Source organism: Cydia fagiglandana, chromosome 21 (genome assembly GCF_963556715.1).
Source record: "Cydia fagiglandana chromosome 21, ilCydFagi1.1, whole genome shotgun sequence".
NCBI classification, from domain to species: Eukaryota; Metazoa; Arthropoda; class Insecta; order Lepidoptera; family Tortricidae; genus Cydia; species Cydia fagiglandana.
The window spans coordinates 6435742-6461880 of record NC_085952.1 but is presented as its reverse complement, the minus strand read 5'-3'; the positions used below and the strand labels follow the sequence as shown (position 1 = coordinate 6461880).

Sequence of the window (26139 nt, the reverse complement as noted above, 5' to 3'; positions counted from 1 at the left end):
ATTATAGCAATGGGGTTGGCTGGTCAAAGTATTTAGCAGATGGCACCAGCATAGCTTGCCCTGTCACTCTTTAGAATTGTATCAAAATTTTGTTTATTTAATGGAATTTTATGCTCTGGATGCCAGATGCCGTTAAGCCTGCCAAATTTCATAAAAAAGGGGCAAGCTATTATGGCGCCATGTATGTAAACCTTTGTCAGTTGCCAACTCCATTATACATCCACAGGTCAAGCACGGACGAGTCAATGCCAGCGGGCGCCCCTCAGCCGCAGACCAAGTACGACAAGGGCGACTTCCTGTATGTGCAGCCCGATAAAACCAACAAGGAGCCCGCCATCGTGCAGGCCGTGCGGATCTGGACCAATAGCGACGGAGTGCCCATGATGTATGCCAACGTTTACTTCCGGTGAGTACCATTTTATTATACTTCTCTTTATATATTTTTCGTCTTAAGTTAGGTTATTTATAATATGAATATAAAAGTAAAATATAAAAACACAAAACAATAAAAAATACATATAAACACATTATAAAAAAAACCTAACCTAGGGTGCCGCCGGCAGCGGGGCAGGGCCAAGCTGCCGGTGGTCAGGGCCGCAGAGAGAGGAACCGGCGGACTATCCGCGCCGTGTCCAAGATCACCGCCTTCTGCATCTGACGCTTGATCCAATCACCTAGCAATAGTCTCTCGGATGTTGGTCGAGATTCTTCGCTATTAGACCGTTCACGAAACGACTATTGGGACAATGATCGTCCAATCAACATTTTAGCTGTTACATAGTTCTTATAGACCGGGAGATAGTGACACATTCTACTGGGTCATTTGTACCAGTATGGCGGTTCGTCAGGGGTCTAAGTACGTAATGAAGGAAAGAAAAATGATGGTCATAGCGCTGGTACCGGCGGCCCAATCGCGTGGGCGTTAGTCGAACGTGTCGGATAAAATACGAGTGTCGAACGATTTGTTCCACAAAAACCCTCGTATTTTCCGGCAGTCCATAAAAAAGAAGTAGGCGGTAGCCTAATGCCATACTTCTCCGGTGTGACTTACAGCCCGCCATACTGAGGCGAACACATTAATTAAAAAAAAACAATTCAACCATTTGTGCCAAGCTAATTTTTGCACAGGTGATCATCGTCGAGCAGCCATTCATGGACATCATCATGCCATACTCTTCGGACGGTTCCAAATGGCCGCACTACCGCCGCGAGGGAGTTAACGTTTTTTTTTTTTGCTAAACGATTTGTACCAGTATTGCATTTAAATTTTTGGAAAGTATTTGAGAAAATGTGACCGTTATTATAATTGCCATACTTATAGTAGGCGGAAATAGTGCTGCCATACTTGAAAAACTTATTTAATCGACACGTTTCAAAAATACGACTATGTATACGTAAAATTATTTTTTACAGCATGGCATCATCATATTCTCTTTGTTTGGATACAATTATACCTAAAAAAAATTATTCCAGATTATAACTACGGGGCGGACGACTGTGAGACTTAAGCCAAGACTTAAAGCAAAAAAAAAAATTTTGACGATTTGTACCAGTATGGCATTTGGATTTTTGGAAATTATATGATGCAATGTGACCATTATTATATTTGCCATACTTCTAATAGGGGGAAAAAGGGGCACCATACTTGAAATTAAAAAAAAAATTGTACACATTTGCCACCTCCTACAGGTATGGCATTCTGAGATTTCCATTTATGATCACACAGAAAGTCTTGAAAAAAAATTCAAGATGGTACAAATCGTTTAGCAATAAAAAGAAAAATTAACTCCCTTGCGGCGGTATGGCGGCCATTTGGAACCATCCGAAGAGTATGGCATGGTGATGAATGGCTGCTTCGACGATGATCACCTGTGCAAAAATTAGCTTGGCACAAATGATTGAATTGTTTTTTTTTAATTAATGTGTTCGCCTCAGTATGGCGGGCTGTAAGTCACACCGGAGAAGTATGGCATTACGCTACCGCCTACTTCTTTTTTATGGACTATCGGAAAATACGAGGATTTTTGTGGAACAAATCGTTCGACACTCGTATTTTATCCGACACGTTCGACTAACGCCCACGCGATTGGGCCGCCGGTACCAGCGCTATGACCATCATTTTTATTTCGTTCATTACGTACTTAGACCCCTGACGAACCGCCATACTGGTACAAATGACCCAGTAAAATGTGTCACTATCTCCCGGTCTATTATCATTATTATTAGTTGGTCGCTTTCTACAGAACTACGGTCAAATGAACCATCAATTCTGCATACATATAGGGGTCTCGGCCCCGAATATAATTTCGTACCTTTTGGTGTCGAGACCCTTGGCCCGTGGGGTCCGAACGCGTCCAGCCTTTTTAAGGATCTATCAAAAAGAATAGCTGACGCCACCGGTGACCGTAGATCTGGCAGCTTCCTCGCGCAAAGAATAAGTATTGCGTTACAGCGAGGAAATGCTGCCAGCATCTACGGCACCATGCCGCAGGTGGATATTTTGTAATCATTTATTTTAAGTTTAGTTTTATTTATTTTTAGATATAGTTTAAGTTTTGTAGGTTAGTTATTTAATTATATCTACATACATTTTAATATATTTGCATTAGGGTCATCCATTAATTACGTCACACGAATTTCTAGGTTTTTTGACCCCTCCCCCTCCTTATCACACTTGGTCACATATGGCAAACCCCTCCCCCCTAGAGTGACGTCACATTTTTTCTACGAAATCGCCAAATCGAATTAAGTAAGTACCTAAGTAATATTAATATTTTATCAAAACATTTTTGACGATGTAAATATTTGTAATTTTATAACCCAAAACTGCTTAGGAAAGAAAATTAAACGAATGAAAACGATTATCGTTTTAAAAACTTGTTTTTTAAATGTACAGCGAATAAAATAATTTAAATAAATTTTCGGTTACTGATGAAGCTAAAGTGACGTCATAAAGTTTGTGTCTCCCCCCTCCCCCATGTCACAATATGTCACATTTTCTTGACGCCCTCCCTCCCCCTAAACGTGTGATGTAATTAATGGATGACCCCTTATTTGGAAAAACCTTGTAGTGTGGTGCGGCCTGGAAAAGGGTCAAATAAAACTTATAATATACACTAATTAAGGATAGACCCAAGCCACAATAATTATAACACATATTCCTTCGGCAGGCCTCACGAGACGTTCCACGTGCGCACGCGCAAGTTCCTCCAGCAGGAGGTGTTCAAAACGGAAACCTTCCGCAACATCCCCCTTGACCAGATCGCTGGCCATTGCTACGTCATGAACGTCAAGGAGTACTTCAAGTTCCGGCCCGAAGGTTAGCACATTTTTTACAAAAAAAAAGTTCTTTGAAAGCTACGGCTTTGTAATGAACTACGAGTACGTGGCGAGATTTTTTAGGTATAAAATAAATAATATTAGGGGACATCTTACACAGATCCACCTAGCCCCAAACTAAGCAAAGCTTGTACTATGGGTGCTAGGTGATTATATACATACTTATATAGATAGGAAACACCCATGACTCAGGAACAAATATTTGTGTTCATCACACAAATAAATGCCCTTACTGAGATTCGAACCCAGCACCATCGGCTTCACAGGCAGAGTCATTACCCAGCTACCCACTAGCCCAGACCGGTCGTTTGTTAGCTAATTTAAGGTGTCAGCCGGCCTGGCCAAGATGACAATCGCTATCCCTTCGACAACGAAATGCTTTGTGTCTCTCTATCAATCTTCCTTATTAGAGCGACAGTGACAGTTGCGTTTCGATCGCTACGGAGCGTAAGCGATCGACATGTTGGCTACGCGGCCAGTACGACATCTCTTGTCACATCTGCCAGTGCCACAGGTGAAGCGCCATAGTCTAATAAAACATGGTCTTCTCTTCCCAGAGTGACACAAGCCTGCGTCACAATAACATGGCCGCTATATATAGCGCTATCGCATATTGTCATATAGCGCTGTCGCATGATGACGTAGGCTTGTGTCAGTTAGGTGACCTAGAAAAGACGGGAAGAGAGTACCAGGCGGAATATATTATTATACAATGTGAAGCGCAAATCAGGAGGGCAAGAAGCGCTGCAACGAAACCTATTGTGCCTCAGGGTGGTATTCCACCACCTGCCCAATTTCTTGCGTATTTACGTCTCACATTTTGCTTAATGACAGAGTGAGACTCAATGCACATTGGGCCAAGAAATTGGACAGTTCGAATACCACCCTTAGCTTGTCGAGTCAGGCTTTGTCCACTCCCTTCTTTATAAAATTACCAAGAAATTATTTAGATTCAAAGTATTAATAATATACATAGAATACATACATTGTTTTCTTAATTCAGGTTACGCCGACAAGGATGTGTATGTGTGCGAGAGCCGTTACAACTCCAAGCATCGCTGGTTCAAGAAAATCAAGGTGTGGGAGGGAGCCGAGAAAGAAGCGACGCTGGTGCCAAGAGAGGTGAGTAGGAAATTCAACGGAAGCGGCTCCTAAAACTAGTGCGACAAAGACAAGGCGAAAAATCCCGCGTAAAAATCTCAAAAATTTAGGTTTCGTACTCGACTGTTTCTTCCTCCAAAACTTAAGAGCCAACAGGAGTGGTCATTCCTCCATACAAACGTACTCCTCGTTTTCCTCCGTGGTTTTTGAAGCTAGAGCAATGATTTTTTCAACACAGATTAATATTGTCAATATCTGTGTTGGACCGTTTTGCTTTTTTTGATATTTTTGTTTTTTAAGGCGCTAGAGCCCTTCAAAAATGGCCAAAATGGCCTAATTGACTATGGCGCAATGAGAGCCGTGGTATTAAAAACTAATATCAATTAGCCAAAAAATCAAAACGGTCCGACACAGATAATTTCATAATCATTTAGATTTCCAAATTTGGTTACGATTGGTTAAGTTTTGGAGGAGGAAACAGAGGAGTACGAAACCTCGATTTCTGAGTTTTTTACGCAGGACTTTTCGCCTTGTCCTTATCGCACTAGTTTTAGGAGCCGCTTCCGTTAGCGAGACGGGTATATTTGCCTAAAATGTTTAAAACTCAGCTCCTGTTTCGTCTTAACCAATCCTAACCAAACTTGGAAATCTAAATGATTTTGAAATTATCTGTGTCGGACCGTTTTGCTTTTTTGGCTAATTGATATCAGTTTTGAATACTACGCCTCTCATTGCGGCATAGTCAATTAGGCCATTTTGGCCATTTTTGAAGGGCTCTAGCGCCTTAAAAAACAAAAAATATCAAAAAAAGCAAAATGGTCCGACACAGATATTGACAGAATTAATCTGTGTTGAAAAAATCATTGCTCTAGCATCAAAACCCACGGAAGAAACATTCGAGTACGTTTCTATGGAGAAATGACCACGCCTGTTGGCTCTTAAAACTTGCATCAAATGTCTTTGCACCCTAGAGGAATGCAGCTTGGACCACTGATTTCATAGAATAAAGACAGCAACAGCCGAGTCTACTTTTGACACTTTCGCTGCGGCATTTTGTTATATGCAATTGAACGTACTCGTACTGCATCGGGCCGGAATTACCCGTTGCCGCAGCAAACGTGTCACGATTGTGATTTTTACTACGTTTTTTTTGAGTAATGTATTTCTCTATGGAGTATTGATTTGTTGTAGGTGCCCCTCGAGCCCAACCGGACGGTGTCCGTGTTCCGCGAACGCGTCGAGAAGCATAAGGACGAACTGGCCGAATTGGAGGTCCTCGAGAACGTGCAGGAAAAAGAGAGACCCGTAAGTTACTGATTTTCTATGTATATTCTACCTACTACTGTATACACAGACAAAACATCCTCCAGACTTAGCATAGTCGCGCTACCCCCTCTGCCACGTATACGGTAATTTTACTCGATGTTCGAGTCGAAAGTGTCTTTGTGTGACGTCCGTGTCTTTGAACGGACTAATCACGGCACGGGACTTCGCTCACCTCGTCCCGCGCACCCCCGCATTTTTGGCAACATCGGTTGCATGAAATAATTGTTCTTAACTCGGTCTAGAGTTCTTATCAATCATCATCATCATTCTGCGGGCAGAAACTAGTATTCTAATCTTAATAATATAATATTCTAATATTATTATGTGTTGTCTAGGACGTGGTGATGTACAATCCTCTCGGCACCGATGATGAGAACACATACTACGAGCAATACAACACAGTCTGCTCCGGAGTCATCAAGACAGGCGACTACGTATACGTAGTCACGGACGGCGGCAAGCAGATGATCGCACAGGTCGACACCATCTGGGAGACCGGCGAGTAAGTCTTACTTATACAACTCACTACAATACAACACAGTCTACTAGGTAGTCAAGACAGGCGACTACGTTTACGTAGTCACGGATGGCGGCAAGCAGATGATCGCACAGGTCGACACCATCTGGGAGACTGGCGAGTAAGTCTTACTTATACAACTCACTACAACACAGTCTACTACGTAGTCAAGACAGGCGACTACGTTTAAGTAGTCACGGACGGCGGCAAGCAGATGATCGCACAGGTCGACACCATCTGGGAGACCGGCGAGTAAGTCTTACTTATACAACTCACTACAATACAACACAGTCTACTACGTAGTCAAGACAGGCGACTACGTTAGTAAAAAAAGGCGGCGAATTAGAAAAATGTAGGCAGGAATTGCCGGTCTGCCATAGAAATTCATAATGTCGTGTCTTTTGATACTGACTTGCCAGAATTTGAATTGATTTGCCAGATTATGTCAACCTTATATTTTAGCGTTTTCTTCGATTAACATTTTAACATTTTGGGGTGCACCCATTAATGGTAAAATGCAATTACTTTTTAAAGGAATGATTTGGTTTGTAACAATGAATAATTTCAAGTTTTGAATCTAATTTAACTAGTTTAATTGTAAATATATTTAAAAATAGTCAAAATGTCTTATGTAATTCATTTTGTAATTTCTTTCAGCAACAAATGCTATTTCCGTGGCCCGTTCCTCATCTTCCCCGCAGAAGTAGCCAACATCATCAACAAAGTGAGTAAATTAATAAAAAAGAACATCACACACTGATACAACGATTACTACTTGAAGATATAATCATTATAAAAGCATATAAATAAAAAGGTATACTGGAAAAACTTAGTTTTCATTTTGACTCGTATATATATTGTACAAACGGCAACACACTTAACTGTCCATCGGTGGACCTTATGCCTTTTGTAATAAGGTTTACGAATTGTCAGTTAACAGTGTGGCCGATGGTACCAAGGGGACTATTCATAAATTACGTCATTTCAAATTAGGGGGGGGGGGGGTCTGGACATCGGATGATGGTAGCATGACGTAGGAGGAAACGGGGTCATTCGAAGCATGATTTTTGGATGAATTTAGGGGGGGGGGGGTCAAAAATCGATGACGTTATTTATGGACAGCCCCAAAGGTACGCACACAATAACACGTTGTGCATAGAAAAGTGTTGAAAATGTTTGTATATTTCAGCCGTTCTACAAGCAAGAGGTGCTCCTGACGACCATGCATGACACCAGCCCACTGGTGGGCATCGTGGGAAAGTGCGCAGTGCTCGACTACGATGATTACCTCAAATGTACGTATGACAACATGTTTCCGTTTCTGTACCCCTTTTAACCCTTTGTGTCACAAATTTTATTAATTATACAATTTTTATATTTTTATTAATTATACAATGTTTAGTAATAAAAGCGTGCAGTAGTGTATAAAACACTTTTTAGTCCATTTTGAAGGGGATATATGTAAATAGGTGGTTGGTATAGATGACCAGGAAGAAAGGAGTTAACGGACTGTTCTCATGATCTTCACGACATAAGGACCGACCCACACTTATCGTCTTTTGAGCGTCGGCTTCTAACCAGCGCTATAGAAAATTGCGTCGCTGCGCAGTTGCGCCAACGTTGCGTCGAACAGCAGCCATAGAGTTAACTAGACGCTGACGCTCGGGAGACGCTAGTGAGGGGTGGCTCTAACTGACAAACGTGACAATGCCGCGAGCGTTATGGGTGCTTTTGCGACAGGAAACGTAAGATGCTTCGTGAGTGATTATTATTTTTCGTACCAAATAATGTATGCATTATTAAGACGAATTACTAAATATCAGAAATATGTGACTGTAGGAAACTCGTATATAGTTCGTTTTTTAAGCATCGGAAAAACAGAGTAAGCATTGACGTGTCTTTTTATTGAAAAGCACTTTTGAAAAATATGTCCCGGCAAATATGTAACAATTATGAATCATATACGATTATTTATATTCTTTTGCTTTCATAAGTAATAGTTACTGATTTTCCAAAAGCGTTTTTCAATTAAAAGACATGTCAATATCGCGTAGTCTTTTTCTAATGCCAAAAACACGACTATAGATTTAGACCAAGAAAACTCTGCAACGATTTTGATAGAACACGCAGTCCAAGTGTTATTTTAAACGTCAAACTTCTATGAAATTGTGACGTGTAAGTAACACTTGCACTGCGTGTGCTATCTAAATCGTTGCAGACTTTTCTTGGTCTAACTGTATTAACGTTGACAGGTCGTCCGACGGAGATCTCAGAGAACGACGTGTTCGTGTGCGAATCTCTGTACGACGAGTCGAACAGAATCGCGCGCAAGCTGACCGCGGGGCTTCGCAAGTTCGAGCACACCAAGGACGTCACTGTCGATGAGGTAAGGATAACTCTTTGATTTCATTACACAAACGGGTCTACCGCGATATAATGTCATTGTTTTTACCTTAGGGATCGTCCAGAAATTATGTGATCATATTTGGCCTATTTTGAAACCTGCATACATCTGCGAAGAAATTCAAAGGTGTATGTGAAGTCCCCAATCCGCATTGGGCTAGCGTGGGGACTATAGCCCAAACCCTCTCGTGCTTGAGAGGAGGCCTGTGCCCAGCAGTGGGACGTATATAGGCTAAATTATATTATATTATTGATCATTCGTGATAGTTTTCTTTGATTTGCAGTGTTGGCCGCCCTAGGCCCCAGGCCCTGTAGTAACTACTAGCCGCCCCTTTCTCAGCATCCCTTCTGCCGATATAGACTGCCGTCTTGCTGCCGTCCCTAATATCTTGCCACTGCAAGTATCCGTGTTGTGGGCGCAGCGTGGGTAGACCGGTAGAAGGTGGACTGATGACCTGGTAAAGGTCGCGGTAGACCGGTGGATGCGGGTGGCGCAAGACCAGTCATTGTGGCACTCTTTGGGAGAGGCCTATGTCCAGCAGTGGACGTCCTCTGGCTGATATGACGATGATATTTGATATTTATTGAAATAATTTTTTTTACAGCATTACAGCTAACACCAATGCACTGTAAAATTAAGTAGTAAAATTGAGTCGCTTAACTTCAAACTCGAGTAAATCCATCTATCAGGTTATGCGATTTTGGTATTAAGAAAAGGTAATAGGGTAAATATTTGCTGAGAGGGCCGAATGGATTTACCCGAGTTTGAAGTTAAGCGACACAATTATGATGATGATCTGTGTAGTAAGTGTTTGTGTTACGTCCACAGATCTACTACTTCCCGCGGCTGCGCGGGCCGCCGGCGCTGGCGTCGCCGCAGGAGGTGCACAGCTTCACGCCCAAGCAGCCCGCCTTCAACCCCGTGCACATCGACTCCATGGTGAGTGAGACACGGTCTACTTGTGTCGATGGTACCAGGTCTACTACTGCCCGCGGCTGCGCGGGCCGCCGGCGCTGGCGTCGCCGCAGGAGGTGCACAGCTTCACGCCCAAGCAGCCCGCCTTCAACCCCGTGCACATCGACTCCATGGTGAGTGAAACACGTTCTACTTGTGTCGATGGTACCAGATCTACTACTTCCCGCGGCTGCGCGGGCCGCCGGCGCTGGCGTCGCCGCAGGAGGTGCACAGCTTCACGCCCAAGCAGCCCGCCTTCAACCCCGTGCACATCGACTCCATGGTGAGTGAAACACGTTCTACTTGTGTCGATGGTACCAGATCTACTACTTCCCGCGGCTGCGCGGGCCGCCGGCGCTGGCGTCGCCGCAGGAGGTGCACAGCTTCACGCCCAAGCAGCCCGCCTTCAACCCCGTGCACATCGACTCCATGGTGAGTGAAACACGTTCTACTTGTGTCGATGGTACCAGATCTACTACTTCCCGCGGCTGCGCGGGCCGCCGGCGCTGGCGTCGCCGCAGGAGGTGCACAGCTTCACGCCCAAGCAGCCCGCCTTCAACCCCGTGCACATCGACTCCATGGTGAGTGAAACACGTTCTACTTGTGTCGATGGTACCAGATCTACTACTTCCCGCGGCTGCGCGGGCCGCCGGCGCTGGCGTCGCCGCAGGAGGTGCACAGCTTCACGCCCAAGCAGCCCGCCTTCAACCCCGTGCACATCGACTCCATGGTGAGTGAGACACGTTCTACTTGTGTCGATGGTACCAGATCTACTACTTCCCGCGGCTGCGCGGGCCGCTGGCGCTGGCGTCGACTCCATGGTGAGTGAAACACGTTCTACTTGTGTCGTGGAATGGTGCACGTGGCCCTGAATGTGTCAGAAATTAAACCCTATCACTTTGAAATAAAGTTCAATACACTGTGGGAGATATAGGGATGTATTTCCTTTCCTTGCGTTATTAATGCATTAATAATGGTTAATATCGTTATCACCAGGACACGAAGCCGCAGTTCACGAATCTCATCAACACTACGATCGGCCAAGACGTGGAGATGTTGCTCGAGAACTCGCTAGATGAGTCGTCACTGGCGTCACCAGCTACGCCGCTCTCTGGGGGTACGTACACAAACCACTTGAAAGTGATTGAAATTCGTGTTAAACTAATTAGGATTGTTCATTTTTTTTAGACCCCCATTTTTATTTTATTTTCTGAAAATATAGGTTAATTTAAGATACCAATTTGAATGATTTAGTAATTCGTGGCTCGGTTGAATATTTATAATTTATTGAAAATATGAGATACGACTTCTCGTAAATTACATGTCGTCGGCTGATTAGGATAATGCACAAGCAACAACAAGCATTAAAAAAATAGTTGTCATTGTCAATTGATTGTAATGTCACCTGTCGACAATGTCAGTGTCACGTGTTTCTATAAATAACACATAAATAACAATCGTCTGGAATGGAAAACTCGTTTATTTTGAATCATTAATTTTAAAATACCCATGCTATAAATTTGAGAAAGCTGATTCCAGAAATCTGCCTAAGTTATATAATATAACTTAGTTTTATTGGAGTATGTATCCATATAGCATCCAACTCCAACCATAACTTGGCTGAAATCAAGGGAGCAAAAATACAAATGTAAGTTATACCTACATCATATATACATATTTTAACTGATTCGATTTGTAAGAAGATTGGATTCATAAAATCGTTACAAGCGTCCATTGCTAAAGGTAGCTTAGCACCCAGTGGGTGCTTTCTACCGGCTTGTCACCATTGTTTGGATATTGTACTACATACTTATACTACTATATTAGGAACATGCCAATTTTGCTAATTATATCCTATTATTTCAGGTCATCGTGATTCCTATTTAGATACAGCTGTGAGATATGTAACTGCACTTGGGCCCAGAACAAAGTTGAGCATTTTGTATTGAAACGAACGTCATATTAATTATTAATCGTCGTAATACTTTACGACCGTAAATAATGCCTGGGAACAGAGTAAATAACAAACCATACACTTCTCTTCTGGATGGTCAACAAGAAGCCATCATTGTCAGATGCTCGTGCAAAACATGATAAACATACATTTAATGTAAAGTTACTATTTTTTTTGGAAACATATATAACATATTTCCCAAATTAATAAAAAAGTAGGTAAACAAAAACATGTTTTATTATTCACAACTCTTTATTAAGTCTTGTCCACCATGATATCAGCAGCTTGAACTGCAACATGTACCTGGAAATTAGAAATTATATCGTTTTAAAGCAGTTTCAGGCTGAATTTTGAGTATGGCTATGTATTCTTGTATATTCCTTCTTTCTAGTAGGCACCATCTCTGTTTAACGGTTTGCCTTTAGATACTCTGGCTACATTACCACAAAAAATAAATAGATACCACGACCCTACCAATAAAGTGAGCTTTTAAATACTTAATTGTAGTAAATTAATATTAATTTTATACTTACATCAACGTGATTCTCACAGCAATACTGTGTGTAACACGTGAAGTAGGCAGGTATTCCAAGTTTAATTCACGGCACCATCTTTCACGTCGTAGGTCTTCGTGGATTCGAACTATTATTTTTGTGAATCATTCCCACACATAGGAACAAGGTTTTTGATATATTATTAAGCAATGAAATCTACTGTTTAGGTATTAATTATAAATCAAATTGTAACAAACAAGCGCAGCGGTTTAACTGAAAAATTTTGTTATGACAATCGATGACAATGATAACTTTGACAATACGTGAGTGACGGATTTATTTACTATGGTTCGATAACTTTTATTATGCAATGACTTTATATTCAGCCCAGGAGAAGCTCAAACTAAGGTCATAAGGATATTTGTTGAAATATCTTCAATCCTCAATTATTATATCGCAGCAAATGTCGGAAACTGTTTAAAAACCTTATATCTCGAAATGGTTTTCGAAATAGAACATTTGAAAAAAAATGAACAATCCTAATTGAAAACGAGTATAGTGACGTTACGGTCAATTTAGCTACTTTTTATATTTCGATTTATTAAATAAAAATTGTGTTTAAAATAACGGCTATCTACGTTTTGCTTAAAATTATCTAGTGCTTTATTTCATGCACAGTGTCAGTGTGAAATAATTTGTTTTAAGTATCCCTATTTCGTTCGGATATCATGGATAGAAAATTAATTCTACTACAGCCTCGTCTACTAACGCAATGTTTTAGTACGTCTGAGTATTCTAGGAAATTGATTTTTGTCTGGTGACATGGCATGGTTTAGCTTTGAAAAATGTGGCCTTCCATCAGAGAAGGGTCATTTATGCTTCATCTGCAATAAGGACGTTTTCTTTTAGAATTTCAGATGGAAACACCCTTATTGCATTTGAAACACAAGGACCCTCTGTGACGGAAAGCCACAAATTAACTCTCAGATAAATATCTGCTTCAGTCTGGTGGAATGCTCTATGAGGGGTGTCATTCTGAATCCCTAACAACGTTTGTCCTAAAGTCACTTGCTCTAACTGGTTTGTCCTAATCGGCACATGCCCTAACGATCAATTGTCATAACGATTATTTTCCATAATGTAATGGTTAGCCTAAGAATCATTTGACCTAAGCATTTATACCATAACTATCAAGATCCCTAAAGTATTTTACCATATTTTCGAAATCCCTAACAATGTTTGGCATAAAATAACATGCTCTAACTGTTTTGACCTAATGGCTATTGCCCTAATACTCTATTATCATAACAGTTACTTTTCCTATTGATCAATTATCATAACAATTACTTTCCATAATGAATGGTAACGAACTGTTGCCACAAAAGTGGGTTAGGTTAGGTTAGAACTGTGACCCTCGAAAAAACGAACTGCTGCCACAAAAGTGGGTTAGGTTAGGTTAGAACTGTGACCCTCGAAAAAACGAACTGCTGCCACAAAAGTGGGTTAGGTTAGGTTAGAACTGTGACCCTCAAAAAAACGAACTGCTGCCACAAAAGTGGGTTATGTTAGGTCAGAACTGTGACCCTCGAAAAAACGAACTGCTGTCACAAAAGTGGGTTAGGTTAGGTTAGAACTGCGATCCTCGCAAAAATGAAATGCTGCCATTGGTTAGGTTAGGAGGGAAATTTAAATTAGGACATACGAGTATTAGGTCAAGAAACGATAGGCTAAGTAAAATTAGGTAACATGATGGTTAGGATATATAATTTTTAGGCCTAACAATAATTAGGCAAAAAAAGAATTATGCTACATAACATTAGGATAAATACCCAATATGGAAAGTGCCATTAGGGAAAAACATATTATAGGCCAAGAAATAAGAAGTTATAGAGGGAAATGCTAGGAACACAATTTTTGACTCCGTAACTTTGTTTGGACTAGTTAGGAGGTGAACATATCAAAAGTCCCCGGCCGTAGCCTCGGTGCTGGGGGGGAGAGGGGGGAAACAAGGTCTCATTTCTCGGTTTTTCACTAATATCTTGGAAACTATGCGTCTTAGCGACATGACTACTGAGACAAACCAAAAGCTGATAAAAATTGTTACAAGTTTTATTCAGTCAAGTTTTTCGATATCTTGAATAGTTTTTGAGATATCCGCTCTTGAAAGTTTATTTAGGGCTTTAAATTTTATCTTGATATCTACATTAGTGAAGGTGCTAGGCCGTGTTTGGTATCATTTTCGTATAAATCGGGGATGCTGAATTCATTTTTGGTATCACATTGACACCATTCCTAAGAAAAAACATATAAACTTTAAACAAATAACTTTTTTTTTTAATTCCTCTTCACGCTTAAACCGCTCAACCGATTTAATTGTAATTTGGTATACAGATATTTCGAGTCCCAAGACAGGACATAAGATACTTTTTATCTCAATAATCATCCTTTAAAGTTGTGAAATGGAGTATGGGGGGAATTCAACTTCGTCGACGAAACTGAATTCCTGAGGTAAATACTGCTTAAGGTAAAGTTTGAAGTCATGTTAGGTATCATTTTCATCTAAATCACAGATGTATACCATCCTAAATTTCACCTAAACCGGTTCAGCGGTTACTGACTCCCCATACAAACTTCCACCCCACTTTTCACATCCTCAAAAGATGCTTTTGGTTATAAAAACTATCCTATGTCCTGTGTCGAGACTGAAACTATTTCTGTACCAAATTTCAACGAAATTGGTACAGCGGTTTAAGCGTGAAGAGGGATTTTAAAAAATATATATTTTTTTAATTTTGTTTTTACTTCGGAATAGTGTCAATGTGATACCACAAATGAATTCAGCACCACCGATTTATACGAAAATGATGCCAAACATGGCCTAACAGCATCACTGATGTAGATATCAAGATAACATTAAAATCCCTAAATAAACTTTCAAGAGCGTCTATCTCAAAAACTATTCAAGATATCGAAAAACTTGACTAGATAAAACTTGTAACTAATTTTATGAGCTTTCGGTTTGTCTTAGTAGTTATGTCGCTAAGATGAAAAGTTTCCAAGATATCAATAAAAAACCGAAAAATTCGACCTTCTTACCCCCCTCTACCCCGCAGCACCGGGGCTACAGCCGGGGACTTTTGATATGTTCACCTCCTAACTAGTCTAAACAAAGTTACGGAGTCAAAAATTGTGTTCCTAGCATTTCCCTCTACAACGTTTTTTGAGCATTCATTTCCTGACCTAATTAGGACAAAAAAAAATCGGCCAGTCGATAAAAGGGAAACCAAAATTAGGGTATACGAGTGTTAGGACAACTGATCATTATGACAAACAATATTAGGGAATGCAAAGATAGGAGAAAAAACTTTAGGGATTCAGATATAGATCCCTCTATGAGATAATCTTATTCCATAACAGGGGGCAACAGCAATCCGTACATCCCGTCTATCGCGTCCAACCAAGAGCGCACCCCCGCCGCCACCCCGACTACAGGCAAGAAGAAGAAAGAGTCCAAACAGAAGATCGTCACCGGCTACATTCTCTACTCCAGCGAGATCCGAAAGGCTATCATTGCCAACAATCCGGAGGCGACTTTCGGTGAGTCCGTGTTCGGTGTGCTTAAAAGTTTTTCGCGTTTTCGCATCAAGGTGCGTCCTGAACTGGCTAATGCGACGCTAGCTCGCCATTCGCGAACTATTTTCGAAAATATACCGGGTGTCATAGGCGTACCCAGCATTTTTTAAAGTATGGTTACGTGCCTTAATTGTTCCTAAATATTTTAGCTTCTCGTTAGACCACAGACCAGGGTGGGGCAAGTTGCCCCACTTGCCCCACCGTGCGTACGCCTATGTTGGGTGTGGCCTGTAATATGAGCAAAAAATTAAACCGTAAGCTGTACTCTTCATACTGACCAACATTTGTTCAGCGACTTTCAAAAATGACTCGCGGATTTTTAATACACTTTAAAGTTTATTCTAAGACGCAATGTATTGCAAATTTTGTTATGTTTAAGGCGTGACAAGCAACGTCAATCACAATGATAATGGCGTGGCGATGGCGTCCATTGAAGATAATATTTATTTTGTATGAAAAATAGGGAGTCTAAATACTTCATAATTTTTAAAAGTTGTTGAACAAAAGTGTCACCGTTTGAGGAGTACAATCTATGTTTTATTTGCTCGTGTTTCAGGCCACACCCGGTATACCTGTTCGTCTGCTTTTCGTAGTGCAGTAGCCAGATCTTGATGCTCGTTGATCTTTTTTTCTGCGAAAACGCTTTTTTGTTATGGCTGGTTTGGACCAAACGGGACAAACGGAGATTAACTTTTCTAAAGTCTAGTGACGTTATTCATAAACGAGTTACTGGCCTGAAGTAGCTATTAATCGTTTCTCTCACAGACAAGACATCCTCCAGACTGAGCATAGTCGCGCTACCCCCTCTGCCACGCATACGGTAATTTTACTCCATGTTCGAGTCGAAAGTGTCTTTGTGTGACGTCCGTGTCTTTGAACGGACCAAACACGGCACCGGACTTCGCTCACCTCGTCCCGCGCACTCCCGCATTTTTGGCATCATCAGTTGCATGAAATAATTGCTCTAAACTCGGTCTAGAGGATTCCTAGAATAGAATAGAATACTCTATGGAATATTCCTAGTCTATGGTTCGTCTTTATCTGTGATTTTGACTCATGTATTTGGCAGAAAGGGATAAAACATAATTTGACTAAGTCAGGCCCGTAAAGTTTATGAATAAGGGGGTAGCTAGACCAAGCTTTGGTCGCGAAGTAATTATTATTCATTTAATTCGTGTCATCTATTTGTTTTGGTGGGAACAAGGTATACCATAAATCACGTTTACTCGCCGTTTTGTTTGTGGTCTAAACTTGCATTTAAATGTGTGATCGTCAATTAAAGTATCAAACAGCTGGAAGCCGAATATGTTATGTTATGAACTTGAATCTGTGTTCCCCACTGACGCGTTTTTTGTGCATACATACAAAATTATTCACGAGTGTTGCAAAAAGAAAACTTTAGTATGACCACAGAATAAATAATAGTACTAGGTACAGAAGATTCACTCTGTAACAAAACGCGTCTGTCACGATCAGCACAGATATGGCCGCTAGGTGGCGATAGCGCCACGCGCGGCTTATGGCAAACCCCAAAATTGGGGTCGAACGGATGTACTTTTAGCTACCTGTAGCAAAGCGAAGAAATCGCGGAGTGAGCCACGTCTGGTATGACGTAGATCGTAGAACATAAGTCGTGTTGTTCACTTCGCGCTATCTCCTGCTGATATAAGTACGAGTATGACAACGAAAGTGACTCACCAACTCTAAGCAATATTTTAAAATAATATATTGTATATATTTACACTTGGAAAATTCATAATCCAAAAGACACGATTATGTGCGCCAACCATCTTTTTAATTACATTTAATTGGTAATATACCACTTAGGCACAATTAAAACATATTCACAATTTGTATAACCTGTTCGGTTTTTGATATTGAAAGTGTAGTTTTGATAGTCTAAACGTATATTTTATTTGCCATCGGCATTCTACCGTTTAAGGTTCTGTTTAGAGATGCAACGGATAGTTGTTTGGCCGGATACCGGATATCGCATATTCGGCCTGAGCATCAGCCGAATATCCGGTATCCGGCCTCCGGATATTCGGCCTGAGCATCAGCCGAATATCCGGTATCCGGCCGCCGGATATTCGGCCAGCGGAACTATACCTACATTTCGGTTTTTCAGGTGCGCATTCTGCAGGCTTGACCTGTTTCCTAGTGAACGTTCGCGCGGACTTATTTCTAGGTTTGAAATGAGTGCGCGTGCAAGTCAATGGAATTATAAATTGTTTTAAAATAATAAACAAGTACGATTATGACCATGTCAGTTTCTTAAATCCAATTTGTTTACTCCGAAATCAAGCAATGTTACTATCCGGTATCCGGCCGGATAGTAGATCACTATCCGGTATCCGGCCGGATAGTAGATCACTATCCGGTATCTGGCCGGATAGTAAAATAATGGCTGGATAGGCCGGATACCGGATAGTAACCGGATATCCGGTGCATCTCTAGTTCTGTTCAACAGGCAATTCTAGACAACACTTTGAATAATCTTGTTTGTATGCATCTATGGATAAGTGTCATCAATGTGTTTAATTTACAATTTCTATTATATTTCTTTCTCTGTCGCTCTTCCTTGTCCAAATTAATTGTTAACCCATTTGCTCGCGATCTGTCATAAGGTGCAAATATAAATAATGGCACCCTAAACACAATTGGCGTTACAATTTCATTCATAAAACAAATCCTTTTTAGCTTCCAAGGAGAAACATTCCAAAAGTATGTATTTGCCTCTATTTCTGTTTGTGCTTTATCGGAATTATATAACGGGTTGCTGACGTTTGCTATAATTTCATTTGACATAAAAAATTATGCCAAATGTTACATTCTATATTATGGCAAATGAATTAATAGCAAACATAGAACTCTGTTAGAAAATAAATAGTATTGTAAAATGCGAGTAGATTAGGTGAGTCGTAAGATGGCGTTTTGGTTTCTGTGTTTTTTTTTTGTTTTCTATATACTGTATATACCCAGCATGTGTGTCGTTGTACGATCGTTAGAATTAAAATATTTATAGGTACAGTGGATCTTAGTAAAACGAACATATTCGTATATTTAATTAAATAATCCGTTGAACTAATTTTGCTATATTAAAAAATACATTTTACACAAACATTACTATATATTAATCTGTCATTACATTACAAAAATCTAGCAATCATACGACGAATTATAGCTTTAATACGCAATTAATTCTTAAAATAAAAACTGACCGTAAATACCTTTACTTGTGGATCGGTTACAATTAAATTAGTTCATGTTATTCAAATCGTTAAATCTCTTTATACTTTAACTGAATAGGTACCAAAAATCGGCGGACGTTTCAAAACTTTCAAAGACACTTGAAATTTGTATTCATCATACGTGAAAGGCCATTTAGGCGGTGCGACTTTCGTTACATTGTAAGCTATAGTTTGGCGCAGGACTGTCTTTAATCTAAACATAGACAGAGAGAATCATAATGTCTTTGTTTTACGTTAGTACTAGCACCTAAAAGAAAGGGATGAATATAGTTTTCGAGGTTTTTACTGACTGACAATTCGTGTTTGCCGGACTATACTGAGTTACAACAAGGTAACGAACCTCACATGCGTGTCCAAATGATCCTTAAGTAATATTTTTGTACATCAGTAAAATAGACAACGAACTATTATTCGGCAGGCGAGATTTCCCGCATAGTTGGCAACGAGTGGCGCTCTCTACCGGCAGCCACCAAACAGAGCTGGGAGGAGCGCGCAGCCAGATGCAACGAGGAAACTTCAGCCAAGCTGGCCGAGGAGATGCGGGAGCTGGCACAGCACGGCGGGACACAACCAGCAGTAAGATATATATGTATACTGGGCGTGTGGCGCTATACCGGTCTAAGCAGAGCTGGGAGGAGCGCGCAGCCAGGTGCAGCGAGGAAACTTCAGCCAAGCTAGCCGAGGAGATGCGGGAGATGGCACAGCACGGCGGGACACAACCAGCGGTATGTTAAACTCATCATCTTTCTAGTGTACAATAAATTTATTCATCAAAAATGTAAAATTATAAATAAAAACAGGATGAGCAACAACAAAAAGATGGCGCTAGTGCAGAGTGGAGGTAGACGGGTTAGGGAATTTGTACCGTGTCCTCTTTCTAGTGTTGTCTCGGCATTCTGCCATGCCTCATTGTGGTAGCCTGGAGGCCTACAAAGATATTATATTGAGGAAGCACTTTCTATGAAACCGCGTCGTACGCGATTTGAATGGATTACCAGAAGCTATAATCTCTAATCTCAAGAACAGTTTTAAAAACGGACTTGACATACACTTACAACAACTAACAAAATGAACAATATTCGTCAAAAAAAAAACAAGTGCTGTGATATACCATCTTTCAGCTGCTAGTGTATTAAAAAAAGCGGCCAAGAGCGAGTCGGACTCGCCCATGAAGGGTTCCGTAGCAGCAAGTAACATAATAAAATTGCGGGTTACGATTTATGACGATTAAAAAAAAACTACTTACTAGATCTCGTTCAAACCAATTTTCAGTGGAAGTTTGCATGGTAATGTACAGTACCGGTCAAAAGTTTAAGTTCACTCTGCGAAATAAGGTTATCATATTTAATTATGTTCAAATATAGAATATGTTTTGAATTTCAAACGTTTAATTGTTTCCACGACTACCAAATAACAATAAAAATACCTCTTGGAGGAATCGTTTTATGTTATTCGGAAAATTTAATCCATTTAATATTTTTGTTCCGTATTTCCTATGAGATTTCGTGAAGTTAGAAATCATTTAAAATGGGTCGCAAAGCCGATTTTAGTGTCGAAACTCGTGCTGTTATTGTAACTCTGTCAAATGAGGGCTACACGACGCGGAAAATCGCTGAAAAAATGAAGGTTTCTCAAACCGCTGTCGTGAGTACTTTGAAACGAAAACAAAAAACCGGTCTTAATTGCAGTCGATCTCGATCAGGTAGGCCAAAAGTCACGTCTAAAAGCGAAGACCAATTTATTTGCGTGCAGAGCAAACGCCAACGTACTCTAACTGCTCCAGAAATTTGCGAAGAACTCAACGCCACCCGAGAACAGCGAGTATCGGTTTCGACAGTGCAACGGCGTCTGCGAAACTGTGGTCTAAAAGGTCGTATTGCTGCCAAAAAACCCTTGTTACGTAGTCAGAATAAAGTTAAGAGGTTGAAATGGGCCCAGAAACACAAAAACTGGACGTCTGAACAGTGGTCTAAAGTTTTATTTTCTGACGAATCGAAGTTTGAAATTTTTGGAGGGAGACGTCGTCAATATGTTCGACGACAAGTAGGCGAACGAATGATAAAGCAATGCGTGATGCCAACAGTGAAGCACGGTGGAGGATCAGTTATGGTCTGGGGATGCTTTGCGGGTGATAAAGTTGGTGATCTCGTGAGAGTCAATGGCATAATGGATAAGAAAATGTATCATAACATTTTGCAACGTCACGCTTTTCCATCTGGAAAACGGATTGTAGGCAGAGGTTTTGTTTTCCAACAAGACAACGATCCCAAGCATACGTCGAAGTTGTGCAAAAACTACATTTCATCCAAAGAGAACCAAAAAGAATTAAAATATATGGATTGGCCTCCTCAATCGCCCGACCTCAATCCGATTGAGTTGTTATGGGATGAATTGGACAGGAGTGTGAGAAAAATGCGGCCAACTAATAAAGAACAGCTTTGGGAATACCTATACATTTGTTGGAATAAAATTTCGACATCAACACTGCAAAAACTAATTACGCGAATGCCGAAAGTGTGTATGGCAGCATTGAAAGCAAAAGGCGGATATTTTGAAGAGTCTAAAGTTGGCAAAAACTGATCTTTTTTATTTAATTGTGGTTTTAAATTAGAGAATTTACCTTTAATTTATTATGTAATAAAAGATTATTAAATACTTTTATTAGTACATTGTGTTATAGCTTCATTTAACCGAATTTACAGAGTGAACTTAAACTTTTGACCGGTACTGTACATCATATATTTTTTTTAGTTTTATCATTCTCTTATTTTAGAAGTTACAGGGGAGGACGAACACACATTTTACCACTTTGTTGAAATAAAACAATTTCACCACTTATTCAGCAAATCGTCGGGTAACAAGCAAAAATCACTAAGTACTATCAAAAAATTAAAGTAACAATGTACTTTATTTATTTATTTTATTTTTATTTTATTACATACATGGAAAACCAACAGCTGTAAATATTTCTAAAAACTAAAATAGATTTACAGAGCCAATTACAGGTTCTCACTTATAAAAATTAAGTAGTAATTTATTACACTTGTAACACGGTTCATTGTCCAATAATTTCAATGGTGTTAGTTAGTGACTTTTGCTTGTCACCCGACGATTTGCTGAATAAGTGGTGAAATTGTTTTCTTAAAATGTATAATCATCAATTGAATTTTTTTTCGTACTAATTATCATTGAAATATCTTTTCTTATCTAGCCCGTCGTGGAGCTTACGTACGAATGTGCCTGGGAGTCTTGCGACTACCAATTTGAGGACTTGGCCGACTGCATGGAGCATTGCATCGGGGATGGTGGTAACAGTAAGTATTTATACCGATACAGCGAATCATGGTTAAAACCGGAGTTGTTTATCAAGGTGTGTTTTAATCCCAGGGACTTCATATCTGTTTTGTTAGATATTGTCAGTAATGTGGGACAAATCAAAATATGAAATTTATGTTGCATTTCGCCCAATGTTTGCTGCCCCAATACTACAGGGTTCTTCTATGTTTCACTTTTATCGAACTGAAATTTGAACATTACTTTTAAAAATGTTATTCTCGCCCTCTTGTGACTCTCTATAAGTAGTTAAATCTGTAAGATCGATAAAATATTGTTTAAACTGCTTTTGTTCGTAACAAATCGACCTGTTTTATTTGTCATTTTAGTTTAGTTTGCGCAGCTGCCGCATGGCGCTAGATGTAATGTCAGGCGTAATGTACGGCCAAGATGAGTTTGACCTGATAATGTAACAGCTGTATTGTACGTAGTAAAACTATACATAGTAATTTATTGTTATGTATTCTTGACTAATTGCTATCTTTGTCTTTCGTATTCTTATTACTATCTTTGTCTTTTGTATGTATTAATTTTGTTGTTATTGTTTATATATATATTAATTTTCTTGTTATTCATGTTCCTGTCGTGATTGTTTCACCGGATGGTCTTATCGGAAGATCAGCGCTGGAAGTCGCCAGCAACATGCTGAGATGAGACCATTTCGTGGCACTTTCTCTTTTTTATGTTTCTCTGTTCAGTATAAGTTTTTATTTTGTGTTTGTGCTTACGAATAAAATTATTTCTATTTTATTCTTCTATTCTATTCTAACATTGTCATAGTGACATTAAGGCGAATTTCAACTGTCTTGAAAATGTAACATAGAACCCTGTAATATTGGGCCTGGACCTGTAATACTGCTCCGTTGCAATGTTATCTCACTTCTAGTGTTCTATGCAGACATCTTCGTTAACGAGGGGGCTTGTTTGCGACAAAAAAAGGGCATGTAATAAGATTCGCGTTACAATAACGATCGGGAACCGTTGTTGAGTTAGTCACTCCCTTTTCTTACTGTGAAAGGCGCGATCACGATGGACTCAAACCCTGTAACCAATTATTCTATTATATAATTTATTTCGTATGCTCTGGTTTCTTAGGATAGCGGTGCCGTCATATAGCGCCCGACTCCATAGAAAGATGCTGTTAAGCAATAATGTGTCAACCCACATTAATTTTTCAATAAGATGTCAACTCAAAAAATTGACGCTTAAAGTTGACATTCTATTGCAAAGTAGATGTGGGATGACTCATTTTTGCTAAACACCATCCAGAAATACTACGACATCCATATTTAGACGTATTATTTAGTATGGAGACGGCCGCTATATATATATACCGCTATCCTAGGAAAACTGATCTTAAGATATGCACAGTTGCTGACCTAGTTTTTTTTTGAAATGGTTAATCTCTGGGATTAAAAACTAAACTACTTTCATCTAGACCAGCGGTCGGCAACCTGCGCATGCTGCTCGTGAAACTGTCACTTGCGGCCCGAGTGCCGCCTTGGCTATTTTGTATGTAATACTATTAGTGACATACGACAATGTCTCATAAAGTCATAAATATTAACAAAGTACGGCCCGCGTCACCTCCGTTAACTACTATGTGGCCCTTGGCTGCTAAAAGGTTGCCGATCGCTGATCTAGACCACGAAAACGATAGGATAATTAATTAAGTTACTAATTTACTAATACAATAACCTTATTTTAATGCCGCCACAGTGATTGGAACTTTCATTGAGACGAAGAAGGCTAAATTAGAACGTACGTATGATTTTACTGTCGCTAACATAACCTATAATCTGTATCTTTAGGTATATAAAAAAGAGTAAACAAAATCTACCCTCAAATGACTTCATAAGCCAGTTGCGGATAGATGAAAACATTACATGATCAAATAATGTAGGTTAAAGTCAGGTCGTTCAGTGACAGATCCAGGTGGTTTTTTATTTGGTTGGTTAATCAATAAGGGCTGATTTAGACGGCGCGCGAACTCGCATGCGATTTTAGTTACATTGCGGACTGTGGATTACTTCCAATTCAACCGACCAATCAAAATCCGCAATGATTTGAAACTCGCATGCGAGTTCTCGCATCGTCTAAATCGGGCTTAAATGTTAAAACTACCTGAAAATTTACAAATTATTTGTTTAAGTACCTAAAGAAGTAAAGATACAGACTATAATCTAAAATGTCATGGCTTCAGCAAAAGGTACCATCCCCAAATGTAGCAAAGGTATTCCATCTGTCCAATTTCTTTGTTCAATGTGTATTTTGTCTCACGTTTTGCTTAATGAGGAAGTGGATAGATGGAATACGATACCAACCTATGCTTGGTTGATGCAAAGTTAGGGTTGCAAATAGAAAAAAACCAAATGTTTTTTTTTTTTCAAATTTATGAAAAAAAAACATGAAAAAAAACCAGGCACCATGGTTTTTTTTCTAAATTAGGTTTTTTTTCAGATGATCAAAAATATGCCACAATAACGGTTTTTCGTGATTTATTTATATAAGTAACTTAAAACTAAGTGCCCCAATGCGGCGACGAGAGGCGTTGGTGTTGCCAACAGTAAATTGCGATAACTACCACTACAGATTTCATTTATGTTGTTATTAATCAAAGTTGTTAAATTAAATTGCTTTAATGGTTAACATAAAGTCTAAAACAAGTAAAACAACCGTATAAAAGTATTAACTGCCTTGCAAATTTTGAGTTTTTATAGTTTTGAAAAAAAACGTACTCCAGAAAAAAAACGGTTTTTTTTCATGTATTTTTTCAAGTCAGAAAAAAATACCGTTTTTTTACAACCCTATGCAAAGTAGTATGTTCTGTTTGGTATTATTGAATTATGTTTTATTGATGCTGGTAGTTATTAGAGCTTTTTCACCGAATATTTACCAAAACAAAGTTAAGAAATTGCTCCTAGAAACTCGAGTCTAATACTGCTGTGGCCCGGTGGCCGAATAGCACAGGCACCTGCCGCGATAGCAGAGAACGCTGGTTCGATTCCAGTCTGGGGCATTGGAGGCCTTGGTCTGTTTCTTCGTATATGACATTTATTTCCGCTTTAATTAACTTACCGCTGGCTTTCCTAAATGTATCCGTAAAGCCTTGGTCTCCGTTACATTGCGCGCGACTCATTGAAGTAAAGACAGCAAAGCAACATTTATTGACAACATGACGCTGTAGGCGTATTAGAACCCTTTAAAACAATAATTTCCTCAGAATCGCTGCAAAATTTACATTGTTTGCATAATTTGCATATAAGTCTAACCTTTGTTTGTCTTACATGCGTGTCGGCAGCGGGGCACGTGCAGACCCACTACCGCGGGCACGCGGGCGACTTCCCCTGCGTGTGGCGGAACTGCGCACGAGTGCGAAAGGGACAGGCGCCCTTCCCGAACCTACCTCGCCTGCTCCGACACGTCAGGGACCTGCATGTCAACAAGGGCAACGGCCGCTCCATCGCTCCTCACGAGCGCTCCAGGTATTTTAATTATGTAACTGTCATGTTCGAGGAATATCTAAAAAAAATCGGGCTTCATTATAAAGTGTTAAATGTCAGTGTCATCAAAGGAAATAGACTATAGAGTGTATCGTCGGGTGACAAGCAAAAGTCACTAAATAAATACTACCAAAAAATTAAAGTAACAATGCACTTTATTAAACTTGTACCACGGTTTATTGTCCAATAATTTCAATGGTGTTAGTTAGTGACTTTTGCTTGTCACCCGACGGTATAGAGACGGATTGTCAAAGTAAATTATGTAGCCATTGTAAATTTACTGCCATCTTTCGACAGAACATAAAACTGTTAGAACGCCATTTGTTTCGT

At 39.9% G+C, this 26139-nt stretch overlaps 1 protein-coding gene across 1 annotated transcript in view; it reads left to right on the top strand.

Moving 5' to 3' along the window:
• Positions 1-26139, top strand: part of LOC134675249 (protein polybromo-1) — a 46035-nt gene that overhangs the window by 13473 nt on the left and 6423 nt on the right. The window contains exons 16-30 of the mRNA XM_063533467.1: positions 227-406; positions 3171-3319; positions 4343-4461; positions 5632-5745; positions 6102-6268; positions 6941-7007; positions 7473-7578; positions 8536-8669; positions 9516-9626; positions 10638-10758; positions 15507-15686; positions 19392-19549; positions 22185-22287; positions 24026-24067; positions 25608-25791. Coding sequence (XP_063389537.1) covers positions 227-406; positions 3171-3319; positions 4343-4461; positions 5632-5745; positions 6102-6268; positions 6941-7007; positions 7473-7578; positions 8536-8669; positions 9516-9626; positions 10638-10758; positions 15507-15686; positions 19392-19549; positions 22185-22287; positions 24026-24067; positions 25608-25791 — 1935 coding nt within the window. The remainder of the gene's footprint in view (positions 1-226; positions 407-3170; positions 3320-4342; positions 4462-5631; positions 5746-6101; positions 6269-6940; positions 7008-7472; positions 7579-8535; positions 8670-9515; positions 9627-10637; positions 10759-15506; positions 15687-19391; positions 19550-22184; positions 22288-24025; positions 24068-25607; positions 25792-26139) is intronic.